This window comes from Chlorocebus sabaeus, chromosome 3 (genome assembly GCF_047675955.1).
Source record: "Chlorocebus sabaeus isolate Y175 chromosome 3, mChlSab1.0.hap1, whole genome shotgun sequence".
NCBI lineage: Eukaryota > Metazoa > Chordata > Mammalia > Primates > Cercopithecidae > Chlorocebus > Chlorocebus sabaeus.
Window position 1 is genome coordinate 57,709,242 of NC_132906.1, and position 19,861 is coordinate 57,729,102.

The 19,861-nt window shown below is 35.2% G+C and overlaps 1 protein-coding gene across 6 annotated transcripts in view; it reads left to right on the forward strand.

The window, feature by feature from the left end:
* UCHL3 (ubiquitin C-terminal hydrolase L3) overlaps window positions 1-19,310 on the forward strand; it is a 58,373-nt gene extending 39,063 nt beyond the window's left edge. For 3 of the 6 annotated variants that reach the window (XM_073014402.1, XM_073014404.1, XM_073014407.1), the window contains 3 exons: window positions 8,039-8,114; window positions 18,135-18,193; window positions 19,095-19,310. In XM_073014402.1, the coding sequence (XP_072870503.1) occupies window positions 8,039-8,114; window positions 18,135-18,193; window positions 19,095-19,178 (219 nt within the window). In that variant the 3' untranslated portion in view covers window positions 19,179-19,310. Of the gene's footprint in view, window positions 1-2,473; window positions 2,717-8,038; window positions 8,115-18,134; window positions 18,194-19,094 lie in introns of those variants that run through there. The other 3 variants (XM_073014401.1, XM_073014403.1, XM_073014405.1) reach the window with 2 other exon arrangements.
* The last annotated feature ends 551 nt before the right edge of the window (window positions 19,311-19,861 follow it).

Genomic DNA, 19,861 nt, shown 5'->3' on the forward strand with positions numbered 1-19,861 from the left:
AAGATTGTTAGAAATGTTCCAGGTTAAAAGATACTAAGGAGACATGATGAATAAATTTAATATCTGTGCTTAGATTAGATCCTGGGGGAAAATGCTGTAAATTACACAACTAGATAACTGGCAAAATTAAAATATGGGAGATGAGGAGAAAGTATTATATCAATATAAAATTTTGAGGGTGATAACTGCACTGATATTAATGTTAGATAATTCCCTTAGTTCTAGGAAACACTGAAGAATTTAGGATTAACGGGCCATGATGTATGTAACTTATCTTCAATGATTCAGGAAAAAAAGTTGTGTAGAGAAAGGTAAAGAGATAATAAAGCAAATGAAGGTAAAATGTCATAGTCAAATCTGGGTGTTTCCTATATTATGCTTGTTTTTGTAACTCTGTGTAAATTTGAAATTTTTTTTAAAAAAAGTTTTCAAAAAGGTTCTTCAAAAATGACAAAAGAAGAGGGTCATCATACTTGAAGGTGGAAATCACATTTCTCACAGGTGTGTTTGGAGTAAGCAACTTTAAGGGATGAGGTAATGTCTTTGCCTCCGGAACAAAGAGCCTGTTTGCTTACTGCTTGCTGTAAACCAGTGGTTTCCCCAGCTCAGTGTTCCTCTCCTGTAACGCAGCCTACTCTTTTGCAACCATCCACCCTAGCTATGTCTGTTGTTCTCATGTGAATTGGCACAAACGTATTGATGATCATGCTCCTTGCTGTGCTATGAGTAATAAAGTTTTTTTTTTTTTTTTCTCTGACCCAGGCGTCTCATGCCTTTTGCCAATACCCATGAAAAAGTAAGAGGCTAACTTATTAAATTGAAAGAATAAACTCAAATTTCAGACCTGACACATTACTCTTCTAAACATGTCTTCCTTATTTCTATTTCTGTTCTTTTTCTCACATTGAATTCTTTGCCAAGAATATTTTCCTATTTCACCCATCCTAACTTTATATATTCTTTCACTGTACAACTCTCGTTTAGTAATATTACTAATTAATTTCTGATTAAATTATGTCTGTGAGAGGAGACACTATCATATACACTTTTGTTCTCATATAGAACCAAGTATAGAATTCATTTATGTATTTTTGATCGACTGATTCTTATTATGAGCAGCTAAAATGTTCGAACATATTTTTTAAACCCCCATCAAAACGATAGCTTTTTTTTTTAAGGTTAGTATATTGTTTCTTTAGACTGAAGATACTAAGTAGGATTAGAGAATTTTCAGAGTTGAAAAGAGTTTTAAAAATCATTTGGAAAGTAAAACTCATTTTCCTTAAGAGAAATCTATTATGGTTGTTATGGTTAGCAAAATCTATTATCACCAAGCGAGGATTTATATTACCATTCTTTTTATTTCTTCTCACTATGATTATAGTGATTGTAATTTTGTCATACTCCCTCAAATTTTTTATTTTATATACTGGTGTTATTAATCGAATGTGACAATTATGAAATCATTTGGATTACTACTATTATGTTATACCCTTGTATATTTTGTAGAAAACTCTTGGCTAGATTTGCCTTTTGTGGTACAATAGTGTTTGAAAAGGTGATTCCCAAAATACCCTAACCTTATCAGAATGATTTCTCTCCTTAACACTATCTGTTCCATTTATAATAACATATTTTTCTTGGTCACTTCGGCTATACACCACAGTGATTAAGATCATGGACTCTAGAACCTGTTTTCCTGGGTTTGAATCCCAGTTCTGTTACCTGCTGGCAATGTGACCTTAGTTATGTTACTTAACCCATTTGTGCTCTGATTCCTCACTTGTATAACAGGAATAGTTGTGCTTGTGGGTTACTGGGAGGTTAAATGAACTGATGTATGTCAAGTCCTTAAAAAGCACCTGACATAAAAAAGATGTGTATTTTATTTAATGATATCGTTTCCTAAAAGATAGCTAAGAGGCCATGATGTTTTCCATGTAACGTGTCAGCCTAAGTAGGAGGATAGTTTATTCAGGTCGTCAGCTTTGGAGGGATTAATTTCACTCTTGTTTATATTTTAAAGTTTTTTTTTTTTTCTTGGAGCTTATTCCTTTTAAGGAATTCTTTTTTACCAATGCCTATCACCATACAGTTTTCCTCTACCCATTATTCTTTGTACATTTTATATGCATTACATAGTTTGTGTGTGTGTGTTACTTTTTAAAAACAATTTGATATAATTTTAGTGGCTTTTAAGTATTAATTTCCATGAGTCTGTGCTATGCAAATGAGGCTATGTGAATGTTTCTAATGTACACTTATAGAACTATGGCATATAACCTGATACTTGGTTATATATTTCCACTTTACCTGCTTTTAACCAATATTCATGTATGATTCTTTGCTAGATTATGGTTATTAAAACTAGTAGACCATATCAATTACAAGCATGACCATACGTTGCTTTTAAGAATAAATGATCACCCAGTAACGTGGTCTAAGTAAAATATTCTCTTTTTTAATTATGTAGTCCTCCTCGCCATCCTCATCACAGCCTCATTCTAGCCACTGCAGAACGAAGGCCTCATCATTGTGTCACCATGCATCCCTGCCCTGGGTCAAACGTTACCATGTAAGCCCTGCAAAGGCTACCAGTCCATCTCTCCGTCTTCGTCGATGGCGACCCTTCTTACGCGTACCATCTTTGGGTCTCCATTCTGTTGTAAGTTTAGTCAATCTTCCATCTCTTCTCCAGTGACAAGGGCTATCCCTTTTTTTTTTTTTTTTCTTAACTTCAGTCTTCAGAGTGCTTTTCTCTTGGTTCACTCAACCATTAGCTTTTTTCTCCCCCAATAAGATTGCAAGCATACCTTTATGCTTTGCAGTCTAGCTTGACTTTTGCCAGTGCCTGCAACATCCATCTTTCCACTCCATATCCTGCCAACATAATGGCGCCTGCCTTTTGATGAGTACTGATCCATGTTCGTGATAATGTTGAAGTCTGGTTAATTGTTAAAGTGAATATGGGTTCTCTTACCCTTCAGCTTTCTGAATTCATTTAGTTAACTCAGGTCAACAAATGCTGTGTACCTTCTGAGTTCTTTGCCATCTATTACTTTTTTTTTTTTTTTATGTTTCTGAGCATGACTTTAGTCTCTTGCCATGCTCTGGGATTACTTTGCTTACTCTATTCTCAACCTAAATCCTTCATGGTGTAGGGTGTTTCATCTAAGCTATTATTTTATTCCCTGAGGTGGCTCAGGTACTTGGTTTAATCTTGATCTGATCTTTCCTGCCTATTCAATTTCTAAAGATCTTTTCCAAGTAGGAAATGAAGATTTCCTCCTTGTGTATTGATGTAAGCTTCCCACAAATTTATGATTTCTCTTTTATAGGCTAATGATATCCGCAAACTATTAAAAATACGTTTTTCTTATAATCTTACTAATTATCTTAAGTGTTGAGACCGATGATGGAATTCTAGCTATGATACACTACAGAATTAAGCAACTATAGCTCTTGTCTTTCTGATGTTTTGGGCTACTAAAGGCAATGACTGTGGTTTAGCAGAGCCTCCCTAGAAATGCAGTATCTTAAAACTTTGGTGTGTGCCATACATTTATAAGAAATTTGACATTTCTATAAGTCGTGATGGCTTTTGAAGCCAGAGGAGGAAGTCTGACTACACATACATTTAATGCTTAAGAACAATTAAAAGAACAATTAAAAGTCAACGTCAAGCATTCTTTCCTTCCCCTTATTTACCCTTCTAGTGCTGTACTCAAACTGTGAAGTGGTATCTTTCCTTAAATATTTGCTTCCACCAAATATCAGTATGATCATCAAATACTTCTCCATTTGTACTGAGTATCAACAAACTGGCATCTCTCTCTTTCTGTTTCACTATCCTCATTGGGTCATGACATTCTTCATTTTTATTCATTCATCCGTTTGATATTTGTTGCTTCTCTACTGTGCCATATGCCATTTGGCACAGTGAGAGATACAAGGTGAATTAGATGACCAGGGTAGAATCTTAAAGGTGTAAATTCTGTCACGAGCACAATTGATCCAATTCTAATGTGAATTATTTCTTTTCTACTTAAAAATGTTCCACATATAAATGAACATATAAAATTTGGCATTTCCTGTTTTATATGCTTTTATATAATGTTGATCTTGGCTCCATATTAATTCCATTGCCTTATAGCTTTGAATATTTTATAGCATAGTAGTAAATAACATGGATTCTAGAAGCACACTGCCTGGGTTTGAATCCAGATTCTACCACTTACTAGCTATATGACCTAGAGCATGTTACTTAATGCTTCTGTGCCTCAGTTTTCCTGAGAGTAAGATGGGCATAATCATATTATGTACCTTATTGGGTTTTTTTTTTTTTTTTTTTTTTTTTTTTTGAGGCGGAGTCTTGCTCTGTCGCCCAGGCTGGAGTGCAGTGGCACTATCTCGGCTCACTGCAAGCTCCGCCTCCTGGGTTCACGCCATTCTCCTGCCTCAGCCTCCCGAGTAGCTGGGACTACAGGCGCCTGCCACCACGCCCGGCTAATTTTTTTTGTATTTTTAGTAGAGATGGGGTTTCACCGTGTTAGCCAGGATGGTCTCGATCTCCTGACCTCGTGATCCACCCATCTCGGCCTCCCAAAGTGCTGGGATTACAGGCTTGAGCCACCGCGCCCGGCCCTTATTGGGTTTATACAGGTTGAGTATGTCTTATCCAAAATGCTTGGGATGAGAAGTGTTTTGGATTTTGGTTGGATTATTTATATTAGACTTACCTGGTTGAGTATCTCAAGCCAGAATATTTGAAATCCACAATGCTGCAGTTAGCATTTTCTTTGAACATCTTGTTGGTGCTCAAAAAGTTTGGGGTTTTGGAGCATTTCAGATTTCAGATTTTTGGATTTGGGATGCTCAACCAGTATGATGATTAATTATTTGATACATATAAAACATTTAGAACAGTGCCTGGTATATATTAAGTGCTAAACAATTACGCATTAAATTTAGTGTGTATTTTAATGTGATGTTTATATTTAGTATTTAATTTATATCTAATTGATTTGTTATCACTTTTTATTTCTCTGAGTTAACTAAGTGTTGCATTCTAAATTGGGGATTATATGTATCAAAACTAATTGATTGGAAGTCAGTGGTACTGTTTATACTAAAAGAGTGGGATCCTCATCAGTAGATAGAGACATGTAAGAATAGTCATACTACATCTTTGAAGTGTCAATATCAGGAGGCAGCTTCAAAGCCAAAGTGGTGGTTGGATGTAAAGAGGAATTTTAATTTTTCCTTCATATATACGGATATATGAAGGAAAAAAAAAATCCAATCTATAGCTTTTTTTTTTTTTTGCCCTTCATGTAGTTATTTCTTGGTCGTTTTTTGAAACAAGACTTGCTGAAATTTGCTTTTTATTTATTTTTCTTTTTAGTGGAATAATTTTAAGCAGGTAAATAATTACAGATTTTTAGACTCTGAGACTAATTGAAGCTGACCGAAGGAAAAGGCTTATCACAGGTTCTGAGGTTTTGTGGAAGGCTTAGAAGTTTTGAGCTTTGCTTATCTTTTATAATAGTTTGAAGGCTTTTCATACCCTCTTTAGAATTTTGTGTTTTTAGTATGCACTTTTAGGTTAAAGGTACAATGATGCACAATTTTGAGTCACTACATTTGGTAATTGCTTACATTTGCGATACTATAGTGTTATTATTGGGGTAATATATAAGGTTTATATAACACTTAACAGTTTACAAAGTACTTTCATGCAGCTCATTTAAACCTTGAGATGGATAAGAAACCCGAGGCTTACAGGGATTGGGTCCATATTCAGTTCTCTGACTCCAGTTGTACTACTTTTACCTCTAGCATGGTTGTATTTACTGGCACAGTATGAAACATAGAAGCTATAAAATGTGTAATTCTTTTTTTTTTTTTTTTTTTTGAGATGGAGTCTGGCTCTGTCGCCCAGGCTGGAGTGCAGTGGCTGGATCTCAGCTCACTGCAAGCTCCACCTCCCGGGTTTACGCCATTCTCCTGCCTCAGCCTCCAGAGTAGCTGGGACTACAGGCGCCCGCCACCTCGCCCGGCTAGTTTTTTGTACTTTTTAGTAGAGACGGGGTTTCACCGTGTTAGCCAGGATGGTCTCGATCTCCTGACCTCGTGATCCGCCCGTCTCGGCCTCCCAAAGTGCTGGGATTACAAGCTTGAGCCACCGCGCCCGGCCAAAATGTGTAATTCTTAAGAAGAGATGATATTAAGGTAACTAATAATTTATGAACTCATAAAGTTTATAAGATTTAGAGTATTTCATATCCTGTTGGAAAATTGTCTTAAAATGAGTAAAGACAAGACTGTTTTCTAGTTGAATGAATAATTCATTATAACCTTTTTGTTATAGAATTAAAGTTACCGTTTATATAATTGCCTAGGTTTAGACTTGAAAAATTGGTTTCTCTTCTGATTATTTATAAGTGGAGATATTAGATTGTGTGGCCACTAATATTTTTTGATTCCCTGACCAGGAAAGTAGGGGAACTCATTATCAGTGTCTTCACATATTTGGAGAAATATGTTCAGGAGGGATTAGACTTTTTTCTAAGATGATGGAAAATACAAGGAGACATATTTAGCCTCAGTATGAGGGAAAATTCTAACAAAACTGTCTAACAATGGAATGGACTGCCTCAAAACCTAGTGGAGGAGCCTCTGACATTAGAGGGGCTACCACAAGATGGAGAAGTGCGGTATTGGAGCAACAGTAAAACTAGATAACCCTGATTGCTAACACCTGTGGAATTCTGTAGTTCTAGAGTGACGCTAGAAGAACTGGCTTGCCACATCAGTTTATGTTGAATTTCTTCCATTCATAATTTGAGGGAAATAACCTCTGAAGAATAATGTGAGATTAGGTGAGACACTGTATATATAAATATTTTAGAAACATTCTGTAAATCCGAGATAGTAATATTTATTCTGTACCTTTCAATATCTGCATCAGAAAACTTTATATTACAACCACTTGAAAATATATAGTTACTTGAGGATGAAAAGAATGTAATTTTTTAGTTAAGATACTATCTGTTACTGCAAGGATATTAAGTAATCTGAGATATAATTTGATTTATGCCTTTTGAAAACTTTCCTTTAAAATTTGTGCTCTACTTGCATATTTAACAGTGATTGTACTTCATTTCAAACCATTTAGATTTGATGTATAGCTAACTCATATTAATATTAGCTGTATAGTTACTACATATCATAGAAAGTGCCAGTTAATCAATGTATCGACTTTGTGTATGTTATTCGAATGCCTTAGAAATGTAGATATTTCTCAGGCAAATTGATTGGTAAGCTAAAGAAACGTAGATGTAGTCTTAATTTCAAATTGTTTATTAAGCATCAAAGCAAGAGAAAAATCGTAGGCTACTGTGAATTGTACTTTAATTTGTTCTTTTTTCCCTTCCTTTTAATCGCCTGGGCTATTTTCCTGCATGTATTCATTTTTAAACGTTTAAAATCTAGAGTGAGTTCAAATGCTTCTTTTACGCAAAGACTGTTTACACTGCACTGTTAAAACATCAGATTATCGAGTTCAAGTCTTTAAGGGAACATCTCTTTTGACATCTTAAAATTTAACTCGAAAAGGGTTTCTTTAAACTGTTAGGCGTAAAAATATTTTAACTTTCTTATTTCAAATTTTAAAAACTCATACATATCAGTTCATGTATTCATTTCATTCAATAAGTATGCATTGTGCATATGCTGTATACCAGGCATTGTGCTAAATGCTGAGGCTTCTAAGGTGAACACAATTTTTGGTTTTTAGATAGTTGAGATTAAGAAAGTTGTACTTTTAGTCACTGTTTTCCTTGCTGATAAATGAACACATTGTCGCAAACACAGGCATGGTCCCTCTTTGTCCATTATACCAAACATTAAGCCTTGAATTATATTGGATAAATGTTTTCTTTTATAACTTGATGTTATTTGTATGTGTTTATATATACATGACTGATTTGTTTGACTACTAATGTATATAATACCTATTTTTTCCCTCCTATTCCAGGCACCAAATATAGATGAAAAAGTAGATCTTCATTTTATTGCATTAGTTCATGTAGATGGGCATCTCTATGAATTAGGTAAGAACTATTTTAATTTGTCCTGGGGAGAGAAATGGTAAATGGGAAAGTCTCTACTTATGATAAACAGGACTATTGATATTTATTGTGTTTACTTAAATTAACTGATTGCCTATAAAATTGATTTGACATAGTGACAGTTTTCCTTTTAAGATAGTTTGCTAGAAAAATGTTACTTTATGTTTAAGCAACTTTTAATTCAAAAAGGTTTGCGTACCATCTTCACATTTTAGCAAAGCAAGAAAGTAAAAACCATTACAGGGAACTTCTGCAAATCACTCTGGCAGTTGTTACGAAATTATTGAGTGGGCTATCATCAATATCTGGCTGAACAACCTTTAGTTTTGAAAGATAGTGTAATATTTGGGAGGCTGAGGCAGGCAGATCACCTGAGGTCGGGAGTTTGAGACCAGCCTGACCAACATGGAGAAACCCAGTCTCTACTAAAAATGCAAAAATAGCCGGGCATGGTGGCACATGCCTGTGATCCCAACTACTCGGGAGACTGAGGCAGGAAAATCGCTTGAACATGGGAGGCGGAGGTTGCAGTGAGACAAGATGGCGCCATTGTACTGCAGCCTGGGCAACAAGAGCGAAACTCCGTCTCAAAAAAAAAAAAAAAAAAAAAGGATAGAGTAATAGTCATAATGATTGGGCTTTGTTTTCAGTAATGAGTGTCACTAGTTTTCAGGGTTTTGTAGCGTTCCTGTAATTTTTTAAAGACTTTACAGAAGCCTTTGTTTTCTGGCATTGGTTTCTTCAGGCATGTGTCAGAGTACCCATGATTAGTTACTTGGTATTTTGGCTGATACCTGTACTTTTTTCTTTTAAGTTTACCTTTCAGTGGACTATTTCATGATATGTTGGAGGAGATCACATAATTTTAGATAATTTACTCAGAATAAACTTCTTGTAATTTTTTCATAATTGGTATACAATACTTATTATGACTTATTCTTTTCCATAAGACCATCTTGAGTTTTAAAAAAGCCAAATTAACAACAAAAGAGAAGTTCTTTTCAGTAATTCTAGATACCGTGAATTTTGGTTCTATTACCTCTCATTTGCTGTCTATATATTACCTTGTCACATTAATTGTAAGTTTTTTAAGGTAGAAGAGTTTTGAAAGGACGCAGATTGTGACTGTAAATGTGATCCATCAAATTTAGGTGGATTTTGTGTTTGGAATATTAGCAACAGATCGCATACTTTATTAAAAAGAAATGGCCCTATCAAAGGGAACAAGGAAAAGAAAGAACATAATATTTATAAAAATGTGCAACCCTGAGGGTTGTCTACAATAGTAGAGTGATTTGAGGAGTCATAAAACTTAAATGAAAAGAAGTCATTGTTTTGGTAGTATATAATGGACCTGCAGGACAGTTTGGAAGATGTGCCTTGCTAATTCAGTCTATAAAATCTGCAGAGATAAAGTATAATGGTGACTGGGGACTTCAGATGTCTGGGTGGTTGCTGGAAGCAGATTTTCTACTCTGAATTGTGAGTAGTAATTAATAACTAGTGGAAGAGGAGGTAAAGAGAGTGCTGGGACTTAACAGACACATTCTGTTGACTTCAAGAAAGTAGATTTGGCCAGAGCAAAGATATGTATGATTCATAACCAGAAACTATAAATGTGATTGTGACTTTCCGAATGAGAGACGTATAGAGGAAATAATAACATCTAAAATATATTTAAACCAAAAGAAAACCTTTCTAATGATCTTAATGAGAAGGAAAGAGTTGTCTTAAAAAAAACAAAACAAAACTGGGTTTTACTGGTTAGATAGCTCTCTTGGCTCAGAGGCTAAAAGGGCAGTTAGAAGGAAGGAGATATATCAAGGGTAAGCTACATATGAAGAATGATCTCTTTTGGAGCATGCCAAGATCAACACAAAAGGATTTTAAAATTGGTTTGAAGTAAGAACTTCATAAAAGAAAGGCAGAACTACTGAGGTCTTGTTTGTTTTAGATATTCTTTATCAAGAAGAATGACCTGATGGAAAATCAGAAGCCTATTGGAAATTAGATTTTTAAAATGAGTTTAAATAATTTCAGACTGGTAAAGAATAGCCATGATCTTTGAGATGTCAGAGCAGTAATAGGTACAGTGCAAAGATGGGCAGTTGCTGATTCGTTGCAAAGGACACTGGCAGTAACTCTGATGCGGAGATAATAAATTCAAAAGGAATATTGAGCAAGAGGAGTATTGAGTTAGTGGGTAGAAAACAGTGATTAAGAGATTAGCACTGGGCACAGTGGTATGTTCCTGTAGTCCCACTTCCTGTAGTGGGAAGCTGAGGCAGGATTGCTTGGGCCATTTCTTTTTAATAAAGTATGCGATCTGTTGCTAATATTCCAAACACAAAATCCACCTAAATTTGATGGATCACATTTACAGTCACAATCTGTGTTCTTTCAAAACTCTTCTACCTTTATATAACTTAAAATTAATGTGACAAGGTAATATATAGACAGCAAATGAGAGGTAATAGAACCCAAACTCACAGTATCTAGAATTACTGAAAAGAACTTCTCTTTTTTGTTGTTAATTTGGCTTTTTTAAAACTCGAGAAGGTCTTATGGAAAAGAATAAGAAGTCATAAGAGTTTGAGGCTATAGTGTGCTATGATTGCACCTGTGAACAGCCACTACACTTCTGCACTTCTGGTGACATGGCAAGACTTCATCTCTTAAAAAAAAAAAAAAAAGAAAAGACATTATATAACTTTTAAGAAAGAAGTCATTTCAAAGTACAATTGGCTTTCTGTGGGTTCTTGCGTTGATAGATTGAACCATCTGTGGATTGAAAATATTAGAAAATTAAATACCAATACAACAATAAAAAACAAAGTTTGAAAACAATATAACAACTATTTACATAGCATTTGTATTGTATTACATATGATAAATAATCTAGGGATGATTTAAAGTATTTGGAATTGCGTAGGTTATATGAAAATACTATACCATTTAGGTAGAGTATGTCAAGGGACTTGAACATCTCAAAATTTTGGTATGAGATGGGGCCAGGGTCCTGGAACCAGTGCCCCACAGATACGAAGAGATGACTGTAACTTTCCTTTTAAAAATAAGGCTGTATGATTGTAGACATGGTGCAAGTTAATTTCTATAGGATATCTATATTTAACAGAGAATGGTGGTAGTCTTTAATGTATTAATTCCCTACTCTAATAAATTGTAAGGTTAACCAATGAAAAGGATTGAGTTATTTCTCCTTTGTTATCACCCCTTCCTTTTCCTTGGGGCCTCATATAGTTTCTTTCATATGTAAAGGGGAAGAAGTACATATTTTAAAATAGATATAACAACTCCTTATGGATATAGAGTAGAGCATTTGGATTTAGAGGTGGATTTGGAACTTATTCAACAAAGATTAAAACACCATTTTAATAATAAATTATTGTCTACCTGAAGTAACAGGAATACTTTGAAGCAGTTTTAGAAATTTTATTTTGAAATAATTTAAAATGGTCATAGAAGTTACAGAAATAGTATACAGAGCTCCCATACAACCTCCCGCAGATTATCCAGATTCAATTCATATTTCTGAACTGTTTGAAAACAAGTTGGACATGATGCCCCATTATCTTTAAAACTTCTGTATTTTCTCAAAACAAGTGGATACTCTCCTACATAACTATAGTATGAATATCAAAATCAGGAAATTATAACATTGATCCAGTATTACCTAATCCACAGATACCATTACAATTTTCCTGATTATCACAATAATGCCCTCTATTCAGGAGCCAATCCCGGATTATGTGTTGAATTCGTTATGTTTCTTTTTCTCCTTTAATCTGAAACAGTTCCTCAGAATGCTTTCTTGTCTTTCATGGCTGTAACATTTATTTTAAGAGTATAGGGCAGTTACTTCGAGTTTATCCTCCAATTTAGGCCATCTGATTTATCCTCATGATTTACACATTTTTGGCAGGAATACTACAGAAATAATGCTACGTTCTTCTCAGTGCATCATATCAAGAGGCACATGATGTCAATTTGCCCCATTACTGGTGATGTTTAGTCACTTTTAGGTAGTTTCTTCACAATAAAGTTAATAAGTATGTCATGCAGTTGTTCATCAAGCTTTTATCCCCCAGAGTTTGCATCCATTGATTATTCTTGACTGGATTATCATTATGACTATTGCCAAATGGCAATTAAAAAAAATTCCTCCAACATTAGAATCTTTCCTTTTCCTCTCATTCATTCGTTTATAATCAGAATGGACTCATGGATTCCTCTCTTACTTAAATGATTATAATCCATGATATCATGTATTTTTATGCTCAAATTACTGCAGACTTGGCCTTTGAAAGGAACCCCTTCAAACTGCAGCCTTGATATCCTGGGCTCAAGCAATCCCCTTGCCACAGCCTCCTGAGTAGCTGGGACTATAGGCCTGTGCCACCATGCCTGACTAATTATTTTTTTTTTTGTAAATTGGGGTCTTGCTGTGTTGCCCAGGCTGGTCTTAAACTCCTGGGCTCAAGTGATCCTCCTGCTTTAGCCTTCCAAGTGCTGGGATTATAGGCATGAGCCACTGCACACAGCCCATGGTTTTAATTGTTAAGAGTTCTTCTGTTCTCTGAGTTTTCATAGCATTTGAAAATATGGCATTCTGTTCTTCTTTTATGTGTGTAGAATTTCCTCATTTTAAGGATAGTAATAATACAGGAATACCTCATTTAACTGTACTTTTCATATATTTTATTTTTTTTTACCAATTGAAGGTTTATGACAATCTTTTTTTGAGCAAGCTTATTGGCACCATTTTTTCCAACAGCATGTGCTCACTTTGTGTTTCTGTGTCACACTTTGGTAATTCTAACAACATTTCAAACGTGTTATTATATCTGTTATGGTATCTGTGATCAGTGATCTTTGATATTACTACAGTGATTGTTTTGGGATGCCACAAACTATACCCATATACGATGGCAAACTTAATCGATTTCATGTATGTGTTCTGACTGCTCCATTAACTGGCCATTTCCCCATCTTTTTCTCTCTCTTTGGACCTCTCTATTCCCTGAGACACAATAATATTGAAATGAGGCCAGATAATAACCCTACAAAGGCATCTAAGCATTGAAGTCACACGTCTCTCACTTTAAGGCAAAAACTAAAAATGATTAAGCTTAGTGAGGAAGGCATGTTGAAAGCCAGGATAGTCTGATAGCTAGGCCTCTTGTGCGAAACAATAAGCCAAGTTGTGAATGCAAAGGAAAAGTTCTTGAAGGAAATTAAAAGTGCTGCTCCAGTGAACACATGAATGACAAGAAAGCAAAACAGCATTATTGCTGATATGGAGAAAGTTTGAGGGGTCTGGATAGAAGATCAAACTAGCTACAACATTTTCTTAAGCCTAATCCAGAGCAAGGCCCTACCTCTTTCAGTTCTGTTAAGGCTGAGAGAGTTGAGGAAGCTACAGAAGAAAAGTCTGAAGCTAGCAGTTGGTTCATGAGGTTTAAGGAAAGAAGTAATCTCCATAACATAAAAGTGCATGGTGAAGCAGCACGTGCTGATGGAGAAGATGCAAGTTATCTGGAAGATCAAGCTCAGCTCTTCCATGAAGGTGGCTACATAAACAACAGATTTTCCATGTAGATGACGAACCTTCTCTTGGGAAGAAGATGCCATCTAGGACTTCCGTAGCTAGGGAGGAGATATCAATGTCTGCCTTCAAAGCTTCAAAGCACAGTCTGATTCTCTTGTTAATGCAGATGGTGATTTTCAGTTGAAACCAATGCTCATTTGATATTCAGAAGATTTTAGGGTCCTTAAGAATGATACTAAATCTTCTCTGCCTATGCTCTATAAATGGAACAATGGAGCCTGGATGATAGTATATCTGTTTATAACATGGTTTGCTGAATATCTTAAGCCCTCTGTGGAGACGTACTGCTCAGAAAAGGATTCCTTTGAAAATATTACTGCTAATTGACAATGCACCTGGTAATCCAGGAAGTCTGATATAGATATATGTACAGGGAGATTAATATTTTCATTTCTGCTAACACAGCATCCATTCTGCAGCCATGGATCACGGAATCATTTAGACTTTCATTTCTTGTTATTTAAGAAATACAATTTGCGACACTATAGCTGCCATAGTTATTCCTTTGATGGATCTGAGAATATTAAGTTGAAAACTTCCTGGAAAGGATTCACCATTCTAGATGCCATTAAGAACATTCATGATTTATGGGAAGAGCTCAAAATATCAACATTAGCGGGAGTTTGGAAGAAGCTGGTTCCAATCCTCATGGATGATTTTGGGGGTTTAAGACTTCATTGGAGGAAGTAACTGCGGATATCATGAAAATAGCAAGAAAACTAGAATTAGAAGGGGAGCCTGAAGATGTGACTGAACTGCTGCAATCTCATGATAAAGCTTGAACAAGTAAGGAGTTGCTTCTTATAGGTGAGCAAATAAACTGATTTCTTGAGATAGAATCTACTCCTAATAAAGAAGTCATGAACAGTGTTAAAATGACCACAAACCACAGAGGATTTGGAATATTACACAAATTTAGTTGGTAAAGCAGCAGCAGAATTTGAGAGGATTGACAACATTTTTGGAAGAAGTTCTCCTGTGGGTAAAATGCTGTCAAGCAGCATCATATGCTACAAAGAACTCTTTCCTAAAAGAGTCAAATGTGGCAAACTTCATTATTGTCTTATTTTAGGAAATTTTCACAACCACCCCAACCTTCAGCAACCACCGTCCTGATCAGTCAGGAGATATCAACATTAAAGCAAGCCGCTCCATCAGCAAAAATATGGCAACTTGCTGAAGGCCGAGATGATCATTAGCATTTTTAGGAATAAAGTGTTTTTTTAAATTAAGGTATGTACATTGTTTTCTTAGATATAATGCTAACGTACACCTAATAGACTACAGAGTCATATAAACATAATTTTTATATGCACTAGGAAACAAAAAAATTTGTGTGACTCAGTTTATTGTGATATTTGCTTTACTGTGGTATTCTGGAAGCTAACCCACAATATCTCTCAGGCATGCCTGTACGTTTTTAAAAAGTTTTTATTTCTGTATAATCTCTGTTTTTTAAGTCTGTACATTTTTAAAAGTTTTTATTTCTGTGGCCGAGCATGGTGGCTCATGCCTGTAATCCTAGCATTTTGGGAGGCCGAGGCGGGCGGATCACGAAGTCAGGAGATCGAAACCATTCTAGCTAACACGGTGAAACCCCATCTCTACTAAAAATTCAAAAAATTAGCCGGGCATGGTGGTGGGCACCTGTAGTCCAAGCTACTCAGGAGGCTGAGGCAGGAGAATGGCGTGAACCTGGGAGGCAGAGCTTGCAGTGAGCCGAGATCGAGCGACTGCACTCCAGCCTGGGCGACAGAGTGAGACTCCATCTCAAAAAAAAAAAAAAAGTTTTTATTTCTGTATAGTCTCTGTTTTTTAAGCTCCATCATTCATGTCGTTGGCTGTTCTTGGGTATTTGACAGTAGCTGATACTTGGTTATCTGCACCAAAAAGCATATCATGGTGTTTGTCGCTTGTCTCTTGTACAACTCTGTTGTCACCTTTCTCTGAGCGCTTGTGATCAAACTATGCAAAAAACAAGTTCTGAATGAATTGGCTAGTTACAACCAAAACGTCAGGCCACTATTATCTTCCCTGTCCAGCCTGGAAGTGGCATAACCCATTTGGACTGGGGTTTTTAGGTTACATGACCCATGTAAAAGGTGCAGCGTTTTCCTGCCTCTTTTAGAAGGGGCCTGTAAGTGTGACAGTCTCTGAGCCTCATGGATTCTTCTGCACAGTATGCATTTACTGAAATTACATCCAAAGTTGTTGGCAAGTGACAGTTTTGTGGTAGTGGTGTTTGGAACAACAGCAAATTTTACGTTTTATTGTTGTGGCAAAATTTTTCTGTAAAGGACCAAGTAGTAAATATTTTAGGTTTTGTGGGCTACGTAAAAACCAGTCGTAGCTTAAAGCAGGCTTTAAAAATATACTGAAGGCTGGATTTGGCCCGTGGACAGAATAACAGTAAGAATCATAATTAATCTTTGTTCTATACTGCTATTATAAAAATAGACTGTACAGTTTCGACATTTCAGAATCAATTGTTTAATAATCTTAGTCTATAATAATTGAAATTAATTATATGTTACTTTAAACAGCTGCATTCGAAGGAAAATTGCTCACTGCCATTTTTTGTTTTTATTTTATGTTATTATTTTATTTTTTTAGAGACAGAGTCTCACTTTGTCACCCAGGCTGGAGTGCAGTGGCATGATTATAGCTCGCCGCATCCTCGAACTCCTGGGCTCAAGTGATCCTTCTGCCTCAGCCTCCCAAATAGCTGGGACTACAGACTTGTGCCACTATACCTAGCTAATTTATTAATTCTTTGTAAAGGTGGGGTCTCACTGTATTGCCCAGGCTGGTGTTGAACTTCTGGCCTCAAGCAATCTTCTTGAATTACAAGCGTGAGCCACCACACCCAGCCATAATTAAGTTTATTAGCTCTTTAGTCTCATGAATGACACACACACAAAAATGATGGAAACCAGGAAAATACATATATTAAGCCAGGTGCTGTTGCATGTGCCTGCAGTCCCAGCTACTTGGGAAGCTGAGGCAGGAGGATTGCTTGAACCTAGGAGGTCAAGTTCAGCCTGGGGAATATAAGTGAGACCCTGTCTCTAAATTAAAAAGAAGAAAGAAAAATACAAAAGGAAAAAATATATATTAATTAATAATTTGGTTAGGGAGGGAACAGCCTACGTTGTTTACTTACACTTTTGCTTTTATGCAAACATTAAAAAATAATACAAAATGAGGTGGCACATAATGAATATGATAGTCTTGTAAATATAGAATAGTCTATTGAAGAATAAGCATTTGCCACAATATAATATTTTAAGAAGACATTTTATGATATATTATTGAGAAATATATATTACAACTTAGAAAGATAGTATAAGTTCATAGAAATATGGATAATTAAGTGGTCATGTGTAATATAGTTACAGGAAAATGTTTCCTAAATGTTCTTAGAAACTTTAGGAATTACATCCCAGGCATTGTAATTTAGGGATAAGTTTCTTTAGGATTTTGAATATTTATCTCAATGTTAGTCCAAAAATAGGAATCACAAATTCTGATGATATAATTTATAGAAATTAATATTACTTTATATGGAGATTATTTCTGTGTTAATTTTCATTCATTTTTTGAAAAGTATCTAACAACCAAGTCTATTACTATATGTATATTCAGAAATTTTTATTATGGTTAGAAACCATGGAATTGTAGAAGGGGATGTGTTTTATGGATTGAACTTAATGAAGAGCCATTTACAAGACATCTGAGATTATGGATTTGGATATATAACTGTTAGTTGACTTTGGGTTAGCATGAGTTTAAATAATTCTGGACTTTTAAAAAAATAATATTCATAAAGTATTAGTTTATTTAAGTTGATTGTGAATTTGGTTATTTTGGTGGTCAGTAAAATAACCCTGGATTATTTGGATTATTCCTCTATATTACTGCATTGGTAGTACACAATTAGTAGTAGTATTGTATAAGCCATGACAATGTGGCTCCCTTTCATTGTTTTAAACATGTTGATCTTACTTGAGATCTTCCTATTTAAAGTGAAAAAAGAAGTTTTTAAAATTTCTAAGGATAAAAGCTGGGGTGATAATTTTTTAAAAACTGACTTAATAATTTTGCATATTAATTTCAGGAAACGAAAGCCGGCATTGTAATAAATTCTGTTCATGAAGATAATTTAGGCTTTCAAATATGGAAGCAAAGTTCTAACTAATAACCTTTAATAAAAAATATTCATGGTAGCACTTTAAAACATTTGTTTTAGGATATATTATTTAAAATGACTTTTAACTTTTCTCGCCTCACTGAGGGAAGAGGAAAATGGAAGTTGAAAGTACATTATCCTGTAAAAACAGCTAAGCATTCAATTGTTTGTCTGTTTTCCACAGATGGGCGGAAACCATTTCCAATTAACCATGGTGAAACTAGTGATGAAACTTTATTAGAGGTAACAGTAAAACTTGTTGGCCCATCTTAAGTGCTATTAATATTTTGTCATCTTTAAAACATCTCTAAAGGTCACTTGTATAACATTTTCTTTGTATTTGGATACTTCTTTATCCTTGTTCTCTCTAGAAAATCCAGAAAGAAAATTTATATTAGTGTTAAAAATCTGCAACAAATAAAGAGGTTTTCAGAGCTCTATGAACAAATGTAAAATTTGAAAAGGCAAGAATAGTATTGAAAGACTTACTCATTATATCCCAGATTTCATCAAATCCAGGATACCATTAATTGTATCTTGATCCTGATTTTAGGGATTTTAAAACATGAATAAATTGTGTGGCTTAGAATCAATGAAATGTGATTTTTAGGTGAAAAGTTTCTTAATAGCATTTTAAGAACACTTATGGCCAGGCACAGTGGCTCACGGCTGTAATTCCAGTACTTTGGGAGGCTGAGGTGGGTGGATCACCTGAGGTCAGGAGTTCGATACCAGTCTGACCAATATGGTGAAACCCTGTCTCTACTAAAAACACAGAAATTAGCTGGGCATGGTGGTGTGCGACTGTAGTCCCAACTACTAGGGAGGCTGAGACAGGAGAATTGCTTGAACCCGGGAGGCAGAGATTGCAGTGAGCCGAGATTGCACCACTACACTGCAGCCTGGGTGACAGAGCAAGACTCTGTCTCAAAAAAAACAAGAGAACGCTTACTATATCTTATAATTTTGTATGAAGCAAATTAGGACACCCAGCTGTTCACTCTTCTGGTGTTCTTTATTTCTCATTTGGAAAAGGAAGTTTGCAGTATAAAATTAGTATGAATTAGAAAAATATAAATGTTTATCATTTATAAGTAAAACACTTATACATTGAAAAATCATACTTTTTTTTTTCCCTCCATAGGATGCCATAGAAGTTTGCAAGAAGTTTATGGAGCGTGACCCTGATGAACTAAGATTTAATGCGATTGCTCTTTCTGCAGCATAGCTTGTCAATAATGGAAACACCAAATACTGTGTGATTTGCAACTAAATTTTCTCTGTCATACACTAACTCAAACATTTTGATATTTTCCTTAACTTGATGATTAAACTTTATGTGAGTTAAACTTTGCCTTAACCTGTGTTTTATGTTATTTTTGCTCCAAGTTAAAGGCGCATTGCTTTCCTCCTCTTTTTCTTGTGAAGGATTTATCAGGTTTGAAAACTAGCAATAGCTTTCTTATTCTCTTTATATTTTACAGGAAATTTTGTATTGGGATACTAGTCACAATTTCCATTTGCATAACATGAATATATATTATCTATGTTAACATGTTTATTTAGAAAACATTTGTTAAGCATCTACTTGTAATGAGATGGATGCCGTTCTGGGTTCAGAAGTTAAAGCATTGAACGCTGTTGATAAATGTAGTAGTCATGGAGCTTCTGTTATTGTGAGAAGAGATAAATAACAAACACATCATGATAAATACCAATGATAGATGCTGTGTGGAGAATTAAAATAGGATTTGCGTTAGGGAGTGACCGAGCAGCTACTTTAGATTTTGTTGTCAGGGAGGCTTCTGTGAGGAGGTGACTTCGAAGTTGAGATCTGAATGACCAAAAGTAGCCTGTCATAAAGGTGGTGGGGAAGAACAGAAGAAGTAATTAATGTGGAGTCCCTCAAAG